General features: G+C 45.7%; 2 protein-coding genes across 7 annotated transcripts in view; both read right to left on the bottom strand.

Moving 5' to 3' along the window:
• Positions 1 to 17,260, bottom strand: part of UBE2G2 (ubiquitin-conjugating enzyme E2G 2) — a 37,292-nt gene extending 20,032 nt beyond the window's left edge. For 2 of the 6 annotated variants that reach the window (XM_012002478.1, XM_012002479.1), the window contains exon 1: positions 11,846 to 12,164. In XM_012002478.1, the coding sequence (XP_011857868.1) occupies positions 11,846 to 11,888 (43 nt within the window). In that variant the 5' untranslated portion in view covers positions 11,889 to 12,164. Of the gene's footprint in view, positions 1 to 11,436; positions 11,541 to 11,845; positions 12,165 to 17,149 lie in introns of those variants that run through there. The other 4 variants (XM_012002481.1, XM_012002480.1, XM_012002484.1 and 1 more) reach the window with 4 other exon arrangements.
• Positions 15,860 to 21,663, bottom strand: part of SUMO3 (small ubiquitin-like modifier 3) — a 16,134-nt gene continuing 10,330 nt past the window's right edge. Inside the window, exons 6-7 of the mRNA XM_012002599.1 lie at positions 19,280 to 19,351; positions 15,860 to 17,288 (exon numbers count right to left, since the gene is read on the bottom strand). Of these exons, the coding sequence (XP_011857989.1) occupies positions 17,199 to 17,288; positions 19,280 to 19,351 (162 nt within the window). The 3' untranslated portion in view covers positions 15,860 to 17,198. The remainder of the gene's footprint in view (positions 17,289 to 19,279; positions 19,352 to 21,663) is intronic.

Raw genomic sequence — 21,663 nt, 5'->3', positions numbered from 1 at the left:
CATTGTATCTTGAAAGTAACTAACTTGCTTTTGATTTTACAGGCTACTAGATGGAAAGGACTTACCTTGTTGCAGATGAGACTTTGGACTTGGACTTTTGAGTTAATGATGAAATGAGTTAAGACTTGGGGGCCTTGCTGGGAAGGCAAGATTTGTTTTGAAATGGAATGGAATGGTTTTGAAACGAACATGAGATTTGGGAGGGATCGGGGGAGAAATGATATGGTTTGGCTTTGTGTCCCTACCCAAATCTCACCTTGAATTATAATCCCCAAAGTGTTGAGGCAGGAACCTAGTAGGAGGTGACTGGACCGTGGGGGCAGTTTCCCTCATGCTGTTCTCGTGATAGCGAGTTCTCAGTAGAACTGATGGTTCTGTAAGTGTATGGCAAGTTCTTCCTTGGTTTGCTCTTCTCTTCTCCTGCTCTTCTCTCTCCTATCCCCTTGAGAAGAGGTCTGTTCCCCCTTCTGCCATAATTATAAATTTCCTGAGGCCCCCCAGTTATGCAGAACTGTGAGTCAACTAAATCTCTTTCCTTTATAATTGCCCAGTCTCAGGTAGTATCTTTATAGCAGTATAAGAATGGGCTAATATATCCATCAACCGTATAACGAACCCACATCCTGCCATGAACAGGGCCTACACAAGGAAAAATTATTTCACTCAAAATGCCACTAACATCTGCTGAGAAGCCCTGATCCAGGGAACAGAGGTCCTGAAGAGACCCAAGCGCTGTCACAAGGGTATGCCGACACCCAGCAGTGAGAGGAGACAGAGTGGTAAGGAGGGGCCAGCAAGGCAGGTCAAAGGCAAGTGCTGGCCCCAAGGGCCAAGTGCATTAAACATTTTAGGGGCGGGTGGGAATTGAATGTGAATGAGGTCAAGTACCAAGCAGACTAAGACTTTGGATTTCACAAGACACACCCTGATGGTCTCCCTTTGTGCCTCTTTGTGTGGAATAGATCAGGAGAAATAACAACAGAACCCAATTTGCCAGGCTTCCTACACCAAGTCATCTAAAATCTAGTCCCATTCTTGTGTCTCAAGCCAAACCGCCTAATTATAAGAAAAAAATAACAGATTAAGGCAGACAGACTGTAAACTGCTAAGCAGGTGGGGTGCGGGAGAAACACAATGTCAGTAGAGGCCTGGCAGCAGAATACACAAAAGTTTTACAAATCACTTTTGTGGAACTATGAAGAAGAGCTCGTACCAAAGAGAGTTGGCTTTATTCTTCATCTGGAGTTCCCCTTTGGCACTCCCCTGTGTGACACCCTCCCTTAGGGAGGGGAAAGGGTGGTCTAAAAACTGCAGCTCCAGACCTGCTCCTGGCAATGCAGGCTCTGCACAGAGACCTGCCCAGGTGTGCGCTGACCTTCCCGCCAGCTTTGTTATTCAACAGTGGCCTCTACTGGTCAATAAAGAATTGCAGCAATAAAGAATTGCAGAGTTCAGAGGCTGGAGGGAATGGTTCTGGACACTTGATTTTTTCCGTTTTGTTTTTTTTTTTGCTTCCAAAGCATATACACGCATACACAAAATAATACACAGCTTTGTGTTAACTGATAAGAAACAAGTTTAAAAAAAGATATGAATCTTAGTATCAGGGCAATTTTCAGAGGCCATTCCTTGCCACTTAAAATAGTGGCTTAACAAATAGCTACCACACCGTGAAATATAAATTTAACCTTTGACCCAGCAATTTCATTTCTAGGAATCCATCCCACAGATAACATTGGTGAAAATAAAAGATGTATACACAGGCCATTCATTTCAGGACTATTTGTAAAAACAAAAAGAAATTAAAAAGGACTCGAGTGTCTATCAACAGAGGACCAGTCAAATTATGATACATATACCAGTGGAATACTTTGCAGGTATAAATACCTCTGCATGCAAATACAGAACAAACTCCAGGGCATATTACATGAAAAAAACAAGGCGGAGAAAAATGTGTGACTAGGGCCTTTAATGAGGTAATTAAAATTAATGTGGTCATTAGGGTGGACCTTAATCCAATCTGACTAATGTCCTTATAAGAAGAGATGAGGACACAGGCATAGAGGACAGGGCCTCAGAAGAAACCAGCCCTGCCCTATTCCTTATCTTGGACTTCCAGCCTCCAGGACTATGAGGAAATACATTTCTGTTGTTTAAGCCATGCCCACTTTGTGGTAGAGCAGCCCTAGCAAGCATAGTGCTGAAACAACTGCACTGCCATTTACAAATAATTTACAAATAAACTTTGGCCTTTATCTCACACCATATGGAAAACTTTATTATATGGATCCCAGACCTAAATATAAGAGCTGAAACTATAAAACATCTAGAAAAAATCATAGGAGAAAATCCTACTGCCACTTGATGTTTAGCAGCTATTTCTTAAATATAACACAATAGCAAGAAATATTTTAAAAGTCAATAACTGAATTTCATTGAAATAATAAAAACCCTCCTTTTTTTTTTTGAGACGGAGTCTCGCTCTGTCACCCAGGCTGGAGTGCAGTGGCGTGATCTCGGTTCACTGCAAGCTCCGTCTCCTGGGTTCACGCCTTTCTCCTGCCTCAGCCTCCTGAGTAGCTGGGACTACAGGTGCCTCCCACCACGCTAGGCTAATTTTTTGTATTTTTAGTAGAGACGGGGTTTCACTGTGTCAGCCACGATGGTCTTGAACTCCTGACCTCGTGATCCGCCCACCTCAGCCTCCCAAAGTGCTGGGATTACAGGCGTGAGCTACTGCGCCCAGCCAAAGAACTCATAAAACTTAAGAAAATCAATACAATTTTAAAAGGAGCAAAGACTCAAGTCGCTTCATCAAAAAAGACACATGGATGACAAACACATGAAATGATGCTCAACATCATGAGTCTTATGGAAATGCAAATCAAAACCTCAGTAAGGGCTAGGGGCGGTGGTTCACGCCCGTAACCCCAGCACTGGGAGGCCAAGGTGAACTCCTGAGGTCAGGAGTTAGAGATCAGCCTAGCCAACACAGTGAAACCCTGTTTCTATTAAAAACACAAAAATTAGCCAGGTGTGGTGGCACGCGCCTGTAGCCCCAGCTACTTGGGAGGCTGAGGCAGGAGAATTACTTGAAGTCAGGAGGCAGATGTTGCAGTGAGCCGAGATCATGCCACTGCACTCCAGCCTGGATGACAGAGCGAGACAGTCTAAAAAAAAAAAAAAATAAAACCCCAGTAAGACTGCTATACACCCAATAGAACGGCTAAAATTTTTAAAACTGGATGAGCACAGTGGCTCACAGTTGTAATCCCAACACTTTGGGAGGTTAAGACGGGCAGACTGCTTGGGCCCACAAGTTCAAGACAAGCCTGGGCAACATGGTGAAACCCTATCTCTACCAAAAATACAAAAATTAGCTAAGCGAGGTGGCATGTAACTGTAATCCCAGCTTCTTGGGAGGCTGAGGTGGCAGGATTGCTTGAGCCTGGGAGGCAGAGGCTGCAGTGAGCCATGACTGCACCACTGCACTCTAGCCTGAGTGACAGAGAACCTGTCTCAAAAACAAAACAAAAAAAAACACAACACATCTGGTCACGCCAAGTGTCAGCGAGGAGGTGGGGCAACGGGATCGCTTAATACAGATGCTAGTGAAATGTGAACCGGAGGAAAACAGTTTGGCCATTTCTTTAAAAATTAAACATACACTTATCATTATAACTCTGGTTATTTACACAGGTGAAATAAAAGCATATATCCACAGAAAGACATGTACACAAATGTTCATAGCAGGTTTATTTCTAATAGCCTAGACCTGGAAACAATCCAAATGTCCATCAACAGGTAAATATATAAACAAACTGTAGTCTATCCATGCAATGGACTACTACTCTGCAATAAAAAAAGAACAAAATACTGACACAGGCAACACCACAGATGAATCTCAATATAATAATGTTGAATGAAATAAGTCTGATAAAAAGAAAGTACAAAACAACCTACATGGTAAGTGAAAGTAGAGGGGTCACCACCCGAGAACTGGGGCAGAAGGGAGGAAGGGAGAGATGAATTAAAAAGGGGGCAGGAGGAAACTTTTGGGGATAATAGACACATTCATCACCTTGACTGTGGTGACGGTTTCATGGGAATACACACATATCACAACTCACCAAATTGTATGCTTCAATATGTCAGTTTACTATACGTCAATAGTACCTCAAAGCTTTTTTTTTTAAGGTGGCTGGGGAAAAAATGACAGCATAAAGGCTAAAAAGATGAAGCACAAACAGGGATAAAATAATTATAGCATACATAACCAACACAAGATTAGGGGTACAAAAAGGGATGGGACTATATAAACAACTCCTACAAGTCAATAAGAAAAAGACAATTCATCTAAAATTGGTTTAAAAAACAATGAACAGACATTTCACAAAGGAAAAAACATGAATGGCCTATCTACACGAAAGGATGCTCCACTTCATTCAGAATCACAGATGTACAAATTAAAACCTCAAGATACCACATCATACTCATCAGATCGCTAAAAACGAAATACAGTACACCATCAAGGTGTTAGCAACCATGATCAGCGCTGGGAATGATCAGCTGCTGCTGAAAGAAATACATACTGGACAACCACACTGAAAAACAGTTTGGCATTACCAAGGAAAGCTGATTATGAGTGTTCTGTGACCCTGTGTTACGACCCAAATGTGTTCACCAATACACATATTCAAAAACATTCACAGCAGCATTATTTGTAAAAATAAAAAATTGGAAATAACTCAAATGTCCTACGACTGAATGGATGAATTGTGGCTTATTCACAAAATGAAACACTACTCAACAGTGAACATAAACTAAGGCCACAGTTATACACAACTTAATGCCGTTTCAGTAGAGGATAGGCTGCATATACAAAGAGGGTCCCCTAAGATTCTAATGGAGCTGAGAGATTCTGATCACTAATGATGTGTGTTACATTTTGCCTGCAGTATTCAGTACAGTCACAGGCTGCACAGGTTTGTAGCCTAGGAGCAACAGGCTCTACCATATAGCCTAGGTGTGTAGTAGGCAGTACCATCTGGGTTTGTGTAAGTACACTCTAGGATGTTTATACAATGATGAAATCATCTAACAACACGTTTCTCACTACCCTGGCATTAAGTGACACGATCGTAAATGCTTCAACATACATGAATTTCAAAAACAAGGCTGAGCAAAAGATTTGATTCACAGAACATATATTGCATAATTCCATTTCTACTAAGTCCAAAAACAGGTAAAAGTAAACAATATGTTAAGTGGTATATATAAAGAAAAGAAAGACTTATACAAAATTCAGAACGGCAGTTAAGTTTTGGTGGTGGTAGGAAGGAGCACAAAGACTTCCAAGTTGCTGCCACTGTTCCATTGCAACTGGTGCCATGGACACAGACATTCATTTTATCATTTAATCTGAACATACACCTTTTCTATACTTCCACATATACAATATTCTTCACAACAAAAGTTTTAAAACTGGGCAAGACCCTGTCTCTACAAAAATAAAGTTTTTAAAAACTAAAAAGGGGACATCATGGGGAAACACGACAGTAACAGGAAGGGACAGACTGGGTCTGGTGGTTCAGGGAGGGCAGAAGTGATGAAACCAGCCAGGGAAGGAAAGTGTCACTGCACTCAGCCCAGGAGAGGAGCATATCAAGCCCGGAAGTTAGGGGACAGCAATTAGGCCAGGAGGGCTGGAAGAGAGGGAGCCAGGGGAGAGCACAGGGCACTGTGAGGACTCTGGTTCTACTGCGACAAGGGTCCTGAGCACGGCAGCGTGATCACTCTCTGCCACACTGAGGGCAGAAGAAAATGTGTCAAGAGCAGGAGGTAGAGGACCCAGCTGGATTCTAGGAAAGAATCTAGGCTAGAGGTGAGAGGCGCTTGGACCAGCAGGGAGCAGTGAGCGAAGGTTGAGATGAAGTCTGAAGAAAGGATACCAGATTACACATGGCTATAAAAGAAAGTGAGGTGTTAAGGAAATTCTAAGGATTTTAGCCCAACAACTGGAAGAACAAGGCTGCTGTGAGTGCAGGGGGGAAGGCTGTATGAACAATGACAGTGGAAAACGCAGGAACTCAGTTTTAGAGCTCAGTTTCATACACGTAAGTTTTGGGTTCTAATCCTATCTAATAGTAATTAAATCTTATCTAATAGGAATTAGATACTGTACTGGGTTAGTGTCCCCTGAAAATTCAGGTACACCCAGGCTCTGTGACTGTAACCTTATTTGGACCAGATTGGGTCTTTAAAGATGTAATTGAGTTAAAATGAGGTCATATCAATTAGGTGGGCCCTAAACCGAATTACTGGTGTTCTTGTAAGAGAGAATACGGGCACCAGTGCACACAGGGAGAAGATGGCCATGTGAAGATGGAGGCAGAGGATGGAATTACACTACCTCAAGCAAGAGAACACCAATAAACGCCAAGGAAGACCACCAACCACCATTAGCTGGAAGAGGCAAGTAAGGGTTCTCCCCTCGAGCCCTCAAGAGGAGGAATGACCCCATCAACACCTTTCAGATGTCTGGCCTCCAGAACTATGAAAGAATAAATTTCTGTTGTGCTAAGCCCTCTATGGGTAGCACTTTGTATGGCAGCCCACTTCTACCTAGGTCTATCTCTGACACTCCTAGGAAAGGCTGGATGATGAATAAAAACAGGACATCAAGACAAGACAGCAGTTTAGAACAATTGAGTTCTTTCCTGGCTCTCCTTTTCCCCTGTTTGTGAACCTAGGCAAAATCATCTTGTCTGTTGCTCAATTCCACAAAATCTGTAAAATTAGGGGGCCTGAACAGAATCACAGGCAAGGTCCCACCACCTCTAAATTTCTGCAGTTCTATGACTATTCCCAAATACAATAAAGTGGGCCCGAACATCTATCCAAATCTATCTAAACCCCTTCTATGTAGAGATTGATTCTGTCAAGTCCACCTTTATACTGGAATGTGCTACCTTAAAATACGTTATGAGGACAAACTAGATGTTAAGATACACACAAAAAAACACTAAATGATACACAAAAAATAAACATTAAATTTTATCACATTATTAAGATACGGGAAAAACAAAGTCCCCTCAATAACATACTGTATTCATCTTCTGTCACTGCTGTAACACAAACTACCACAAATTTAGTGATTTAAAACAATACTCATTGATGATCTCAGAGTTTCCAAGTGTCAGAAGTCTGGACACAGCATGGGCCAGCTAGTTCTCTGCTCAGAGTCTCACCAGGGCTGCCACTCCAAGTTCATTGAGGTTGCTGACAGAATTCAGTTCCACAGGGCTGTTGTCCTGGGGTCATTCTCAGCTTCTTGAGGCCGCCCACCTTCCTCAGCTCAGGGCTCCTTTCATCTTCACAGCCAGCCACAAAAGGTAGAGATCCTGTCATATGTCGAATCTCTCTGACCGCCCCCATCCTGCCTTCATTGCCTGCTTTTGAGCCTTATGTTATTGGATTCTCCAGGGTAATCCAGAATAAACTCCCTCTCTTTAAATCAGCTGATTAGTAACCTTACTTACAACTCCAAAGGCCCTCCACCACAGTACTAGAAAGTGCTTGAATAACTAGGGCATGTGAATCTTAGGGAGGTATGTTTAGAGTTCTACCTTCCACACATGGTCCAAACTTTCATGTTAACATGTAAAAACACACAATACACTTCTGTGACAAACCTTTGGAAATTAACCATTATTTAGGTTTTATTACTGCAAACTAATTGACAATTGAAATAACAGATGAAGCTTTTGTCAGGAGAGTAAAAGGGAGAACATATCTTTGCTAATGAAAATATCCTTAGAAAATACAAGTTCAACAATGCAAAGACTGGCCTGAAGCAGCAGCCTGAACTTAATTTCCTATGCAGGGGTTTAATGATTTTCTTCTCAATAAAAATGAGAAAATGGCTGCTCACAGTCTAGCCTCACCCTAGAAACAGGACTAAAATAAAACTAAAACAGAGACACAAACACAAACCAGGACACCAAGAAATGGTAGGTGTTTACGCATTTGACCCACCAGCCAGGTTTCCCATGAGGACACAGAAGTAACAGTTCCCCATATCCAATCCTCTGTTCTAGTATGAACATTGTCAGAATCAAAATGGAGTCACTTTCGTCAAACCCTGACAACACGGAGGTCAAGATGAAGACAGAAAAATCAGCCAGGTGTAGTGGCACGTGCCTGTAGTCTCAGCTACTCAGGAGGATTAAGTGAGAGGATAGCTTGAGCCTAGGATGTCAAGGCTTGCAATGAGCTGTGGTTGTGCCACTGCACTCCAGCCTGGGCGACAGAGCAAGACCCTGTCTCAAAAAAAAAATTATTTGCCAAAATATGCTTAATTTTTATTGCTAAAAAATGCTAACAATCATTTGAGCCTTCAGCAGGTCATAATCTTTTTGCCGGTGCAGTCTTGCCGGGATATTGATGGCTGCTGACTGATCAGGGTGGTAGTTGCTGAAGGCAGGAGTGGCTGTGGTAGTTTCTGAAAATAAGACAATTAAGTTTGCCACAGGGACTGACTCTTTCACCAAAGATTGCTCTGTAGTCTGTGATGTTGTCTGACAGCATTTTACCCAGACTGGAACTTCACTCAATATTGGAGTCAATACCCTCAAACTCTGCCGCTGCTTTATCAACTAAGTTTATGGAATAGTCTCAATCTTTTGTTGTCATTTCAACAATGTTCACAGCATTTTCACCAGGAGTAGATCCCATCTCAAGAATCACTTCTTTGCTCATCTATAAGACTCAACTCCCCATCTGTTCAAGCTTGATCATGAGATTGTAGCAACTGAATGACATCTTCATGCTCCACCTCTAACTGCAGTTCCCTTGCTATTTCCACCGTATCTGCAGTTGCCTCCTCCCCTTAAAGTCATCCATGAGCATTGAAATCAACTTTTTCAAACGCCTGTTGTTGATACGGTGACCTCCCATGAATCACAGATGTTTTTAATGCCATCTAGGATAATAAATCCTTTCCAGAAGGCTTTTGATTTTCTTTGCCCAGATCCATCAAAGAAATCACCTTTCATGGCAGCTATGGCCTTATGAAATGTATTTCTTAAATAAAAGTGAAAATTGTTCCTGGATCCATGGGCTGCAGAATGGGTGTTGTGTTAGCAAGCATAAAAACATTTATCTCCTTATACATCTCCATCAGAGCTCTTGAGTGACCAGGTGCACTGTCAGCAATAATATTTTGAAAATAATCTTTTTTTTCCTGAGCAGTAGGTCTCAACAGTGGGCTTATATTCAGTAAACCATGTTGTACTTAGATGTGCTGTCATTCAGGCTGTTGTACCATCTCTAGAGCTCAGAGTAGATTTAGCATAATTTTTAAGGGCCCTAAGATTTTCTGAATGATAAATGAGCACTGGCTTCAACTCAAAGTCAACTTAAAGTGACCGACATTAGCCCCTAACAAGAGTCAGCCTGTCCTTTGAAGCCAGTCACTGACTTCTCTCCAGCTGTTTAAGTTGTATATGGCATCTCCTCCTCCCAATACTGCATAAGGCTATTTTACGTACCTTGTAAATCTATTGCTTAATTTAGGAGTCACTTTCATCTTGATCTTAGCTAGATCTTCTGGAGAACTTGCTGCTTCATCTGGTGCTTTTATGTTATGGAGACAGGTTATTTACTTCAATCTCATGAACCAACCTCTACTAGCTTCCAATTTTTCTTCTGCGGCTTCCTCACTGCTCTCAGCCTTCATAAAACTGAAGAGTTAGGGCCTTGCTCTGGATTAGGCTTTGGCTTAAGGGAATGTTATGAGTGGTTTGATCTTCTATCCAAACCACTAAAACTTTCTTCACATAAGCAGTAAGGCTTTTTCACTTTATTATTCATTGTGTTCAACAGAGCAACACTTTTAATTTCCTTCAAGAACTTTTCCTTTGCATTCACAACTTGGCTAACTGGTGCAAGAGACCCAGCTTTCAGCCTGTCTTGACTTTCAACATTCTTTTCTCACTAAACTTAATCATTTCTAGTTTTTGATTTGAAGTGGGTGGAGTGCAACTCTTCACTTGAACACTTCAGCCCACTGTACGGTTATTACTGGCCTATTCAATATTGTTTTGTCTCAGGGAAGAGAGAGGCCGGGAGAGAGATGGGGAAACAGCCAGTCAGTGAAGCACACACAACATTTATTAGGACGACCATCTTTTATGGGCATGGTTCGTGATGCCCCAAAATAATTACAACAGTAACATCAAAGATTACTGATCATAGATCACCGTAATAGATTAAAATGTGACACAGAGACACGAAGTGAGCAAAAATGGTGCCAACAGACTTGGTCCCATGCAGGGTTGCTTGTAAAAAACTTGTAAACTTGTAAAACATGCAATATCTGCGAAGTGAAACTCAATAAAGCAAAGTGCGCGGGAAAGTAAGTGTGCCTCTACGTTCTGCTTTAGCAGACACTAGGTGGCGAGCGTTATTTGAACTTTTACAGCAGGCCGCGTATCTGCTCCTGCACATTCATGGATTCGACCAACCAGGAATACAAAATACTTGAAAAAAATAACGATTTAAAAATAAAAGTAAAAAAAATCAGTATAACTATTTGCGCTGCACTTACACTGCATTAGGTACTATAAGTAAACCTTGAGATGATTTAAAAGTTATGAGAGGCTATGCATACATTAAATGCAAATACCACGCCACTTTATAGGAGGGACTTGAGCATCCGTATCTGCAGGTGGGCCTGGAACCGATCCCCTCCAGATACCAAGGGATGAATGACCATACGTGAGTGAACCTGTATTTGCAATGTTTTGGTCTGCTTAAGTCAAACATCAACTCTCACTGTGCAGTGTCACCAATACAGCTATACGAAATCAAGCTACATGTATATTCACCACTTATTTCTGTTTTATCACATTCATTAGTTCAGCCTATTTTTAACCTTCTTCCAAAATTACCCTCAATCTAATTACAAAAGCAGCGGCTAACTTTATTAAGAGTTTACACATCAGGTATTTTGCTAAGCACTTCACCTGCAGTACCAACTTTAACCTTTTAAGATAAAGAAACTGCAGAGACTGCGAGAGAGGAACAAGGTCAAAGAGCTAAGGAGCTGAGAGGCCGGGTCTGACCTCAGGCCCTGCTCTTAGCCGGCTACTATCTTGTCTCCGCCGGCGAGTCAGGTTTCTGGCGCTTTCAACACAATGGCATTCCAAGACTTCTGGCAGCAGTTCTTCCGAGCGGGAATTCGGTGTAAAACGATGGAACGCCGAGTGCTCCTAGGTTCTCATTTCTCCCTTCGCTCTCCTCAGACATTAGAAATATCTAATGTACCGGGTAGGAAAGCACTCATGAGGTTTTCCCAACACTACCTAGGAGGAGTGACAGGTGGCACTGTTCAAAAGCCCTTTTCCTTCACTGGAGGGAAAGCCAAAATCTGACCTTTCACCAAAGCTCCACCAACGAGTCTTTCCCCTTTTAACGCACACACTTTTCCCCCCAATTCCTCAGCAGCAATTCAGGCCTCTCACTGCACGTTCTCAAGGCTGCCAAGAAAACAATTAATAGAAAAGAGAAAAAAAAAGCCCGCAAAGACTCAACTGTGTGTGCTCTCAACTAACACGGCGCCGGCGCTGCCTTTACTGACGCTGGGAAGGCTTCTCCTCACTTCACGCGTGAGGGCGGGCAGCGGGCGCAGAGAGCGGCGCTCCGCGGGACCCACAGCGGGGTTCACGATGGAGGCCCCGGGCCCGGTTCCCCCGCCAGGCTCCCTGCCCCATCCCCACCGGACGACGCGGACCCGGGAGCAGGAACGCGGGACGCTGCTGACCGCCCAGATCACCGAACTCACGTTTGTACTCGGCCATCAGTCTCTTCAGCGCCGTCCCCGCCATGGCCCCGCAACAGCTGCGCTGAGCGACCTCACCTCAGCCGCGCGCGTCCCTCCTGCCCCGACACCGGGGGCTGCTTCCGGGTCACCGTCACGGGCCTAGGAACTCTTCCGGGGCGTGGTGCGCAGCGCGCGTGCGCAATCGCGGAAGCGCGCTGTCTGGGTGGTGGGAGTTCAACGGACGGCAGCGGGTTCTCTCGGCTCTTGCCCCGTCCTTAGTCGCTCTGCGTGGTTGGTTCCGGTCCCGGCACTTACAGAGGCCTCAGGATCCTGGTTTTGTAGAGACTTCCTGAACGGTGGCGCCTGTTCTAGTGTGTGCGCTGCCTGTTCCGTGCCAGCCGCGCGCTGCCGAAGGGCGGGAGGACGGGGTTTGTAGCGGGGAGGATGGAGGTTGGGGAGGGAGGGCGGAGACGAGATGGGAGGTCGCGGGGCGGTCGGAGGCTGGGAACAAGGCGCCTGAGGCGCGGGTCCGCACTGAACGTTCCAACCGCCCCCGGCCGGCCGGGTTTCAGGTGTGAAAAGGTGGGAAGGTTGGCTGTCCTGGCGCTTTTTCTCCACGTGTTGTGCGGCTCCGCTGGAGTTCGGGTCCAGCACCTTCTACTCCGAGGGAGACAGCCGCCAGCTCCGCTGGGCAGCCTCGACCCCAGGGCACCCCCGGGAGGGAGGGCGCGGCTCGGGTCCCTGCCCGACCCCCTGGGGTGCTGAGAGAATCCCCAGCGCCCCGCGTGGGCTCCTGGCCTCTCCACAGTTGAGGATCCTGTAAGGAGCTAGCCCTTTTCCCGTAATGGCTGTACTGAGTGGGAGTGCTTTCCCGATTGACCCGCTGTGAATAGGTGAGCGATTTGAACCCACATCCTTACTTCACAGTGAGTGCTTCGTGGCTGTCCAGTGCAAGGATGTATATACACACACACCTTTGCAAAAAACGTTTGCATCTCTTGCCTGGCTGTTCGTTGCAATAACCTCTTCATTTGTCTTTTCCCTTCCAGCATTGCAGATGATCCCTGTAAAAGAAGTCTGATCACATTCACACGCTGCTCCGCCCATTTCACTCAGTAAAGCTGAAGTCCTGCAGTGCTTTGCTCTGCCTTGGGCCACCCCGCCGTCCTCCCAGACCCTCCGGACATCCCTCTCACTCCACTCCAGCTGCCCTGGCTTCGTTCAGAGTCCCTGACTTTTCCCACCCCGGAAACACTTTCTTCTGGCGGCTCTGGTCCAAGACTCTTCCCACTCTCTTTCAGTCTTTGCTCAAATGTTGCCTCTTCAGTGTGGCCTAGACCATCACCACCCTGCCTTCACCGCATACCTTTTTCTCTGCAACTCCTACGCAACACACCGTACTATAGAACTTACTAGCATGCTATAAATGTATTACCCTTATCTGTTGCTTCTAACCAAAACCGTGTTCCATGAGAGCCAAGGTTCTCTGCCTACTTCTGTCTTGTTTCTGGGGCAGCCTCTGTACCTGGACACCATATACTCTTAATACGGATTTGTCAAATCAAATGAAATTTAACAATGCAAACTTCACAAGTATGCATATTGTAGGAAAATTCCCTAAAATTCAGAATTTCAGTCTACCTCTATCTTTTCAAATGACCACAGTGCTTTATAAAAATGACATTGTTTTTTGAGACTGTTTCAGAGAGTAATTTGTGCAAATGCAATGTGCAAAAAGTCACAATGGAGGTGTTTCCTCCCCCATTCAAGAGCTGCTCTCTCTAATCAGACAGCACCCCACACCCCAAGGCGTTTCTGTCCAGTGCTACTAAAGGAAAGCAGCTCCCCTTTTCCAGTTATGGGAAATATGGGCAATAAAGCATTACTGTCAATGCCGTGATGCTCACTATAACATCATATGCTGGATATTTTCATAATTTTGTCAATCTTTTCCAGACATCTTACTGTAGAACACTGTATGTTCTCCAATTACTATTTTTCAGAAATGTGGTTTACAGCTTCTATCAGGATTAGCTTCGGCTTCAAGTGACAAAAGTCCAAAATATGAGTTGCTGAAATAAGATGGCAGTCTCTCCCCTCGACGGGGCTGTTACACCACCTTATCTTCAGAGAACCAGGCTCTCTGCAACATTTCTTTTCATGGTCATCGTTCAGTTCCTTGTGTGAAATTCAAGTTTAGCTGGGCATCCTGTATTTTAATCGGCTAACTCGTGCAACTCTCAACTCACTTGATCTAAGTGGCACTGGAGTCCCAGGGGTTCTGAGCAGCCAGTGTGTAATACTGCATGGCAGCACACCCTGGAGAGGCCAACTGTACAGAATAAAATTAATGCCTTCTATCTTTAGCAACTGAAGTTCTGAAATATAAAAAGGACCTCACAGCTTAACCCATGTCACACGGTGGGGCTTTCCCGTGAACATCACGCGTTTCCAGCTGGGCACTCCTGCAGCATGGCTAAGATGACAAGTTTCCTGGGAGTAGGGGTTCCTTTCGGTGCAAAAACTGGAGAAGTTCCACTTGGAACGCCAGGCATAGATACCAGGATAAATAGGGCCTCTCTCCTCCAGGAGCATCAATTTAACCCAAAGATTCAGTTTCTCATAATTAATGTTCTTGAAAATAGTAATCCCAACAAATCTATTTTTCCAAATGCACAATTCGCATAAATCTCAGAGAAAAGACAACCTCAAGAACATGCCTTTGTTGGGCGCCGTGGCTCACGCCTGTAATCCCAACTACTTGAGAGGCTGAGGCAGGAGGATCACTTGAGGCCAGGAGTCTGAGATCAGCTTGGGCAACTGATTTATAGTTTGGATTTGTGTCCATGCCCAAACCTTACGGTTGAATTGTAATCCCCAGTGTTGGAGGAGGGGCCTGGCAGGAGGTGATTGGGTCATGGGGGCAGATTCTCCCCTTGCTGTTGTCACGGTGAGTTCTCACAAGATCTGCTTGTTTAAAAGTGTGTGGCATCTCCCTCTGCTCTCCCTCCTGCTCCAACCATGTAAGACGTGCCTCCTTCCTCTTCTGCCATGAGTTTCCTGAGGCCTCCCTAGCCACGCTTCCTGTACAGCCTACAGAACTATGAGTCAATTAAACCTCTTTTCTTTATAAATTACCGCAGTCTCAGGCAGTTCTTCATAGTAATGTGACGATGCACTAATACAGCAATATAGTGAGACCCCCGTCTCTAAAAATTTTTTAAAACATCCTGCTCGTTCTTCTGCTGTGAGGTGTTGTGGATGGAAGTTCAAGCAGCATTGTCCTAATACATCCACATATGCTCTTGGCCATTATTCTCATCTAACCTATGTTGCCTGAGACACATCCCTTTCCTCGTGGATTTTGGCAGCCCCTTCGCCTCAGGCTGCCTAGGGAATCTGGCGGATGTCCCCGTCTCTGTATTGTGCCTTAATCCGTGCACTCTTCCTGGTGCAAGTGAATCACGTATTCCATCTCCACAGATGCCCATCTTCCTTCACCTTGGGTTCACTCAACTGATGGGCTAAAACAGCTCATTTTCAACCTGGGTTTTGTTACACCATTGCATACTGGGAAATTCTTAAAGCCAAATCAATGTCAGTTCCATTTCAAAGCAGACAGGTAAGTTGTCCATGGCAGAAGGAAAGCCGACTTAATTCAAACACCAGAAAACGAGAGATGTCCTAGACTAACACCCAAGCTCATCTGCCTCTAAAATCCACCCTTTCTTTACATACGAAACCCACGAGAGGAAGGGTAATCTGTCACAGTGATGCTGGCTCAGACAGCTGTCAGCCAGGAGGTCTCTGAGGAGAGGATACATCCCTCAGCAGGAAAAAAGCTGGACTAGCATTGTTGATGTGCCAGGGGAGGGGAAATGAGCCGCTAGGTGAATGCTTGAATGCTAACCTTCCAGCCGCTAGCTTTTCAATCAAAGTTTCTCCGTGCAGTGGCCACGCGGAATCGTCAATTCAAACACTGAACTGTACCGGTACGCCCCAACCTTCAAATGCAGTGTTTAGTAGAAGCCAAGAGACAGAATACCAAACTATATTTACTGTTTACAGTAGTAAAGGACAACAAATAATGTACAAATTGGTGAATAAACACAACAGAGCCAATAAACATCCCACCCGAGCCCATACAGCAAACAGGAAATGAGAACATTTCAGCAAGATTTCAAGCAAGCAAGAGATGATGGGTGGTGGTTCAGGTGACTATAAAAAGGCAGAGAATGGCCACCAAGCAGCAATGGAGCCTCAGGGAACGACAGTAGGCAGAACTATGAAAATGTTTAATTGGTATAGATCCCAAAATATTTCACAGAACTGAAATCACCAGACTAATGCATAAATTCAATACATATTTGGAAAGTTGGAAAGCAGCACGGCACAAACCCACGAGAAGAACATGAAGTCATCATTCCATGGGTTCATTTGTAACCACACTTGGAAGTAGCTCTTTTACACGACAACGTAACTGCAAATTCAGCAATACTTAATCTTACTTTTTTATGTATAGACCATAATTATTCATCAGAAGCAAATACTGGAAGAAATCTGAGGCCACAACACCATTACCAAATGAGAAATGTGGGAATTTCTTCAATATTAAGAGGAAGAGAAAAGCCAATTTTGGTTGTGCCAGTCCTTGCCTGTGTACCGACGCCAGGTACTGAGCAGGGAGTGGGGTGGGAGGGATGGCAGGGGGTGGGTCCTGGGCCTCAGACCCCGAGATTACATGCTTGAGGGCCAGAGAGCACGTGGGGTCAAATTACCAAAGGACCCAGTTATTTTTTAACCTTTGAAGAAGCATTCCAGTATTTTCCCTTCAACTTTTCCATATACTGACAAAGCATACATTTGCAATATTTAGCATTTTAATCACCTGTGCCTATAACAGCAAGTGACAGTCTATCCTCCCTACCCACCTTGCCCCCATTACCTGTCCAAGAGCCGCACCCCCACTGCGGGAAACACCAATTCTCTGTGTGACTGGAGTGAGCGGGGGAGAGGCAGCAACTCAGGAGTCAGGTCCCTGGCCAGACTAAAAGCGAACATTCAGGCTATAATTCTGGGGTTAAAAAATGTTTTAGGTGGGGGGAAAAACACAAATGAATACACAAAAAAAACCAAAATACCTTGCAACTCATTTTACCTGAACAAAGATAACAATTCTGATTGGCCCAATTTAAGTTACAGATTCATCCCTGCAGATATAGTTTCGAGTTGCACTTGAAGTACATCAGAGAGAGGAAAATCATTGTGGTGAATGTCCTCGAGTTTCCGCAGACGCCTTTGTGGTCGGCATGGTCACGTGCTCACCATTCAACAGCAATGCAAGGACGGACGGCCCGGGCTGGGGACGGGCCCTCTAGAAACCATGCCCTGCCAGGCTGCTCTCCGGCGCACCTCCTGTCTGCTGCTGGAACACGTCAATGGTGTCCTCGTCCTCCATCTCCAGCTGTCAGGGTTGTCACAGCAGGCACACCGAGAGAGAGGGGAGCTTGTTAGTTTTCATCAGAGAGCAGGAAGATCCTCCCTGGCATGAGTGTTCCCTGACACTAGCGACATCACCTGCTCCCACCTTGGCTCCTGTCCGTCCCCTCACTGCAGCTCAGCACGCATGGAAGAGGCATTGCTATGTGCTCACCACAGCCCTTACGGTTCAGCAAGCTTCCCCTAACAAAACTCACAAAAGCAGATTCACAGCTTAAATGTTAACTGAGAGAAAAACTGAGTCTAGAAGATAAACTGAAATGTATAAAATTCTTAGTGAAAAATTATACAAAATCAGAGTCTACTTAAGAACATCTGATTAGCAGCACTGAGTCCTAGGACCTGCGGGAGCCATGCGCTTTATACCAAGTGCCAGGGACCATGCCATGAAAGCCAAAGCCCCCAGCTCACAGAAGGGCCCATCAAGTGAGGGTCCACGGCTGGCTTCTCCCGCCCCTCCCCGTTCAAAGCCCAGGCAAGGTGGTGAAACACCCCCGCTCACTTCTCTCCTCCCGACACAGTGGGTGCAAAACACCCACCCTGATCATCTTCCATCCTCTGAGCAAGAGGAAGCTTCTGCCAGTTCCTACAGAGACTCAGCAAGGCTGGAAGCAGTCATGCTCGCAAATGGAAAGAAGTCCCATCAGGGTTGTCGGCCACCTTCACCCTGCCACCGACACTACGGGCCGGAGGGAGAGCCCCCAGGCAGGGCTCCCTCTGCCTCTTGGTCCCTCTGTCCACAGCCTGCCCCCTGACTCCCAGTCAAGTCCTGGAGACTCCACAAGGCCCTCCCTGCTCAGCTGCTCTCAGCAGCCTCTCCCTGGTGAACACTCCCAGAGCTGCCACTTCTTAGCGGTGTGTAGATTTCGTAAAGTAGCTAGAAATGGATACTTATTGCAAAGATGTTTTCAATATTTATTAAATACTGAATATTAAATGTTTAAAATACTAAATGTTTTGCAAAAGTATTTCCACATAAAACATTCCAGTGGATTCTCACAACTTTGAAAGGGAGAAAAAGCTCCATTTACAGACAGACAAAACTGAGCCTCCACAGGATGAAGTGACTCTTGGTCACAGGGCCATCAGCTGACAAATGATAAGAGCTGCAATTTGAACCAAGTTTTTTAAAAAAAGTCTGTTTTGGGCAGGTGCAGTGGCTCACGCCTGTAATCCCAGCACTTTGGGAGGCTGAGGTGGGCGAGATCAGGAGATCAAGACCATCCTGGCTAACATGGTAAAACCCCGTCTCTATTAAAAGTACAAAAAAATTAGCCGGGCGCGGTGGCAGGCGCCTGTAGACCCAGCTACTCCGGAGGCTGAGGCAGGAGAATGGCGGGAACCCGGGAGGCGGAGCCTGCACTGCACTCCAGCCTGGGCGACAGAGCGAGACTCCATCTCAAAAAAAAAAAAAAAAAATCTGTTTCCAAGTCCAAAGCTCTTTCCACGACAATATGATGCCCTGCGACGTGATATATGAAATCTCATTCATTTCGGCATGTGACAGGTACGTGAGAGAAACAACCTGTAAAGACGGATGATCAGGTGTGATGGCACATTCTGCCCCCACGTCACTTGTGCAAGTTACTTAAAAGGCACAAGAATCCAGACGGCCCCTGAGCTGCACACGGGCTACAACTGCAAGTGTCCAGAGGATGGGCAGGAAGGGGCCACTGAGTGGTCCTCACACCCCCGCTTCCCTTACAGTGAGGATGGCCCAGCACTCACTCCATCTCCAAACAGCAAGAATGATGTCTGCAAAGCAGTTTTCTCATTTGAAAATTTAAATCTAAAATTTGAAAAATAAATAATCTAATAATCAATATCATTAAGGAAAAAAAGGAAGGCATTCTGTATGAGCTCCCATCTACGATTCTCAAATAAGCATATCCCAAATGGCAATTACCCAACGCAAATCGGAAGTCGCCCTGGAACCACGCAAAGCCAGCTCCATACCTGTGCTGGAGTGTCGGTTTCATTAATTGGCTGCCCGTCAAACCTGAATCTAATCTGTCTCATTGACAAACCCTGAAAAGGAAAGGCAGTCGCCATTAAACATGTCCAGATACAGCTTAATTCAAAAATCAAATATTTTAATCCAAGTATCAGCATTCTGATATGCAGATTTATGATCCAGTTCAGTATTAAAAACTCACCAGTGGGCCTATTATCTCTTTCACGCAGTGCCTGACACCACTGCTTTCAGAACCCACTTTTCTACCATCTTCTCTCTGATGGGCTAAAACAGCTCATTTTCAACTCGAGTTTTGTTACACCACTGTATACTGGGAACTTCTTAAAGCCAACTCAGTGTCAGTTCAGTTTCAAAGCAGATAGCTAAGTTGTCCATGGCAGAAGGAAAGCAGACACAACATTCAAACACGAGAAAACAAGAGATGTCCTAGACTAACACCCAAACTCATCTGCCTCTAAAATCCACTTTCTTTACATACGAAACCCAGGTGAGGAAGGGTAACCTGCCACAGTGATGCTGGCTCAGACAGCTGTCAGCCAGGAGGTCTCTGAAGAGAGGATGCATCCCTCAGCAGGAAAAAAGCTGGACTAGCATTGGTGACATGCCAGGGGAGGGCAAGTGAGCCGCCGGGTGAATACTAATCTTCCAGCGGCTAGCTTTTCAATCAAAGTTTCTCAGTGCAGTGGCTGTGTGGAATGGTCAATTCAAACACTGAATCTTCTCTGTCCTGGTGCCCTGACCTGTCCTGGGTCATCCCTCCCATTTCCTTCCAGAAGCCGAGTAGAAATTCTACAATGCTGGCACCACCACCTTCCCCCTTTACAAAGTTCTCAGCAAGGAACAGGTTGTGTGCCAATGAGGGACAGATAAGAAGGCTGCGTGAGGCCAGGGAGCAGTCACCACCATGACTTTGGCCTTGTGGAGGGCAGCTGGAAAGAGAGCACGCAGCCTTTCTGTGTCCTGAGGGAATGGAGAAACGTGGTCGGGGCAGAAACATTTCCTCAACAAGCAGTTCTGATTCAACTGAAACAGGACAGACGGCGTTAAAACGTGCATCTCTGCTCCCTCCTGAAACCCCACTGAAATGACGTAAATGAGAAAGGCACAAACAGCAAGGACAAAGAAAATGGCGGCAGGGATGGGCAGAGATGTCAATGCTGGGCTGCGCCAGAGGCTACTGAGGCGTGGACACTGGTGGTCTGATGGCCACTGGATTAGGATCCTGGGGCGGAGGGACTGGGCACACCCCAGCCTGATGGACACTGGATTAGGATTCACTGATTCTGTTCACTGATTCTGAAGAGCTGCCTGGAAGTTCACATGCAGACTTCCAGCAGGACCCCCACAACCCTGTGCCTCCCACGGCAGCACACAGGAGGTCTGCTTTCTGAAGAGGTGGGTGCAGAGCTCCAGGCGTAGGACGAAAACAGGCCCATGGAAACGCGTGCCCCCAGCGCTGCGTGCCAAGTCCCCTCTCCCCTCCAGATGTGCCCCCAGAAGGCTGGCCGGAGACTGGAGGACTCAACTCTCCAACTTAGCATCTGGGTGCCTCCAGAACCTGCAATCCAGACAGGTCACCCCAGGGATACACAGCCCTGGCAGCACAGCCATCCATGTACATGGCTTCTCACCAGCTTCTCAGCGCTCCATGCTTGCAGAGAAGTCAGCCTGCATGACAGCAGTCAGGGTAAGGCTCACTGTGCAGCAGCCCGGAGAGGAGAGGAGGGGAGGAGCACAGAGGAGAACGGACAGGAAGGAGGCAGGAGAACGCTCCCAACACAGGCCCACACATGCACACACCCCCACACATACACACACATGCACAAAGATATGGACATACACACCACACACACCTACACTCACAATTCAAGTTCTATGGGAAGTAAAAAATAATACTACCTTCAGAAAACAATCAATTGCTACTGAGGAGGGGTATGGTGGCTCACACCTGTAATCCCACACTTTGGGAGACACAAGCAGGAGGATCGCTTGAGCCCAGGAATTCGAGACCAACCTGGACCACACAGGGAGACCCCATCAACACAAAATAAAAAAATTAGCCAGGTGTGGTGGCGTGTACCTGTAGTCCCACCTACTCGGGAGGCTGAGGTGGGTGGATCACTTGAGCCCCAGGGGTCAAGGCTGCAGTGAACCATGATCACACCACTGTGCTGCAGCTTGGGGGACAGAGTCAGACCCTGTCTCAAAAAAAATAAACAAACTGCTACTGAGAAAAAAAGAACACTCAAAGAACAGAAAGAGAAAAGAACTTTTGGAAATTAAAAATCATGACAGAGATGAGAATGTCCACAGAAAGTGGAAAGATAAAGTTGAAATGACCTCCCAGAAAGGAGACCAACAGCAA

The sequence above is a fragment of the Mandrillus leucophaeus genome, unplaced genomic scaffold (genome assembly GCF_000951045.1).
Source record: "Mandrillus leucophaeus isolate KB7577 unplaced genomic scaffold, Mleu.le_1.0 Scaffold69, whole genome shotgun sequence".
Lineage (NCBI taxonomy): Eukaryota > Metazoa > Chordata > Mammalia > Primates > Cercopithecidae > Mandrillus > Mandrillus leucophaeus.
Note: the sequence above shows the minus strand (reverse complement) of the source record. Positions and strands in the feature narration are given on the sequence as shown.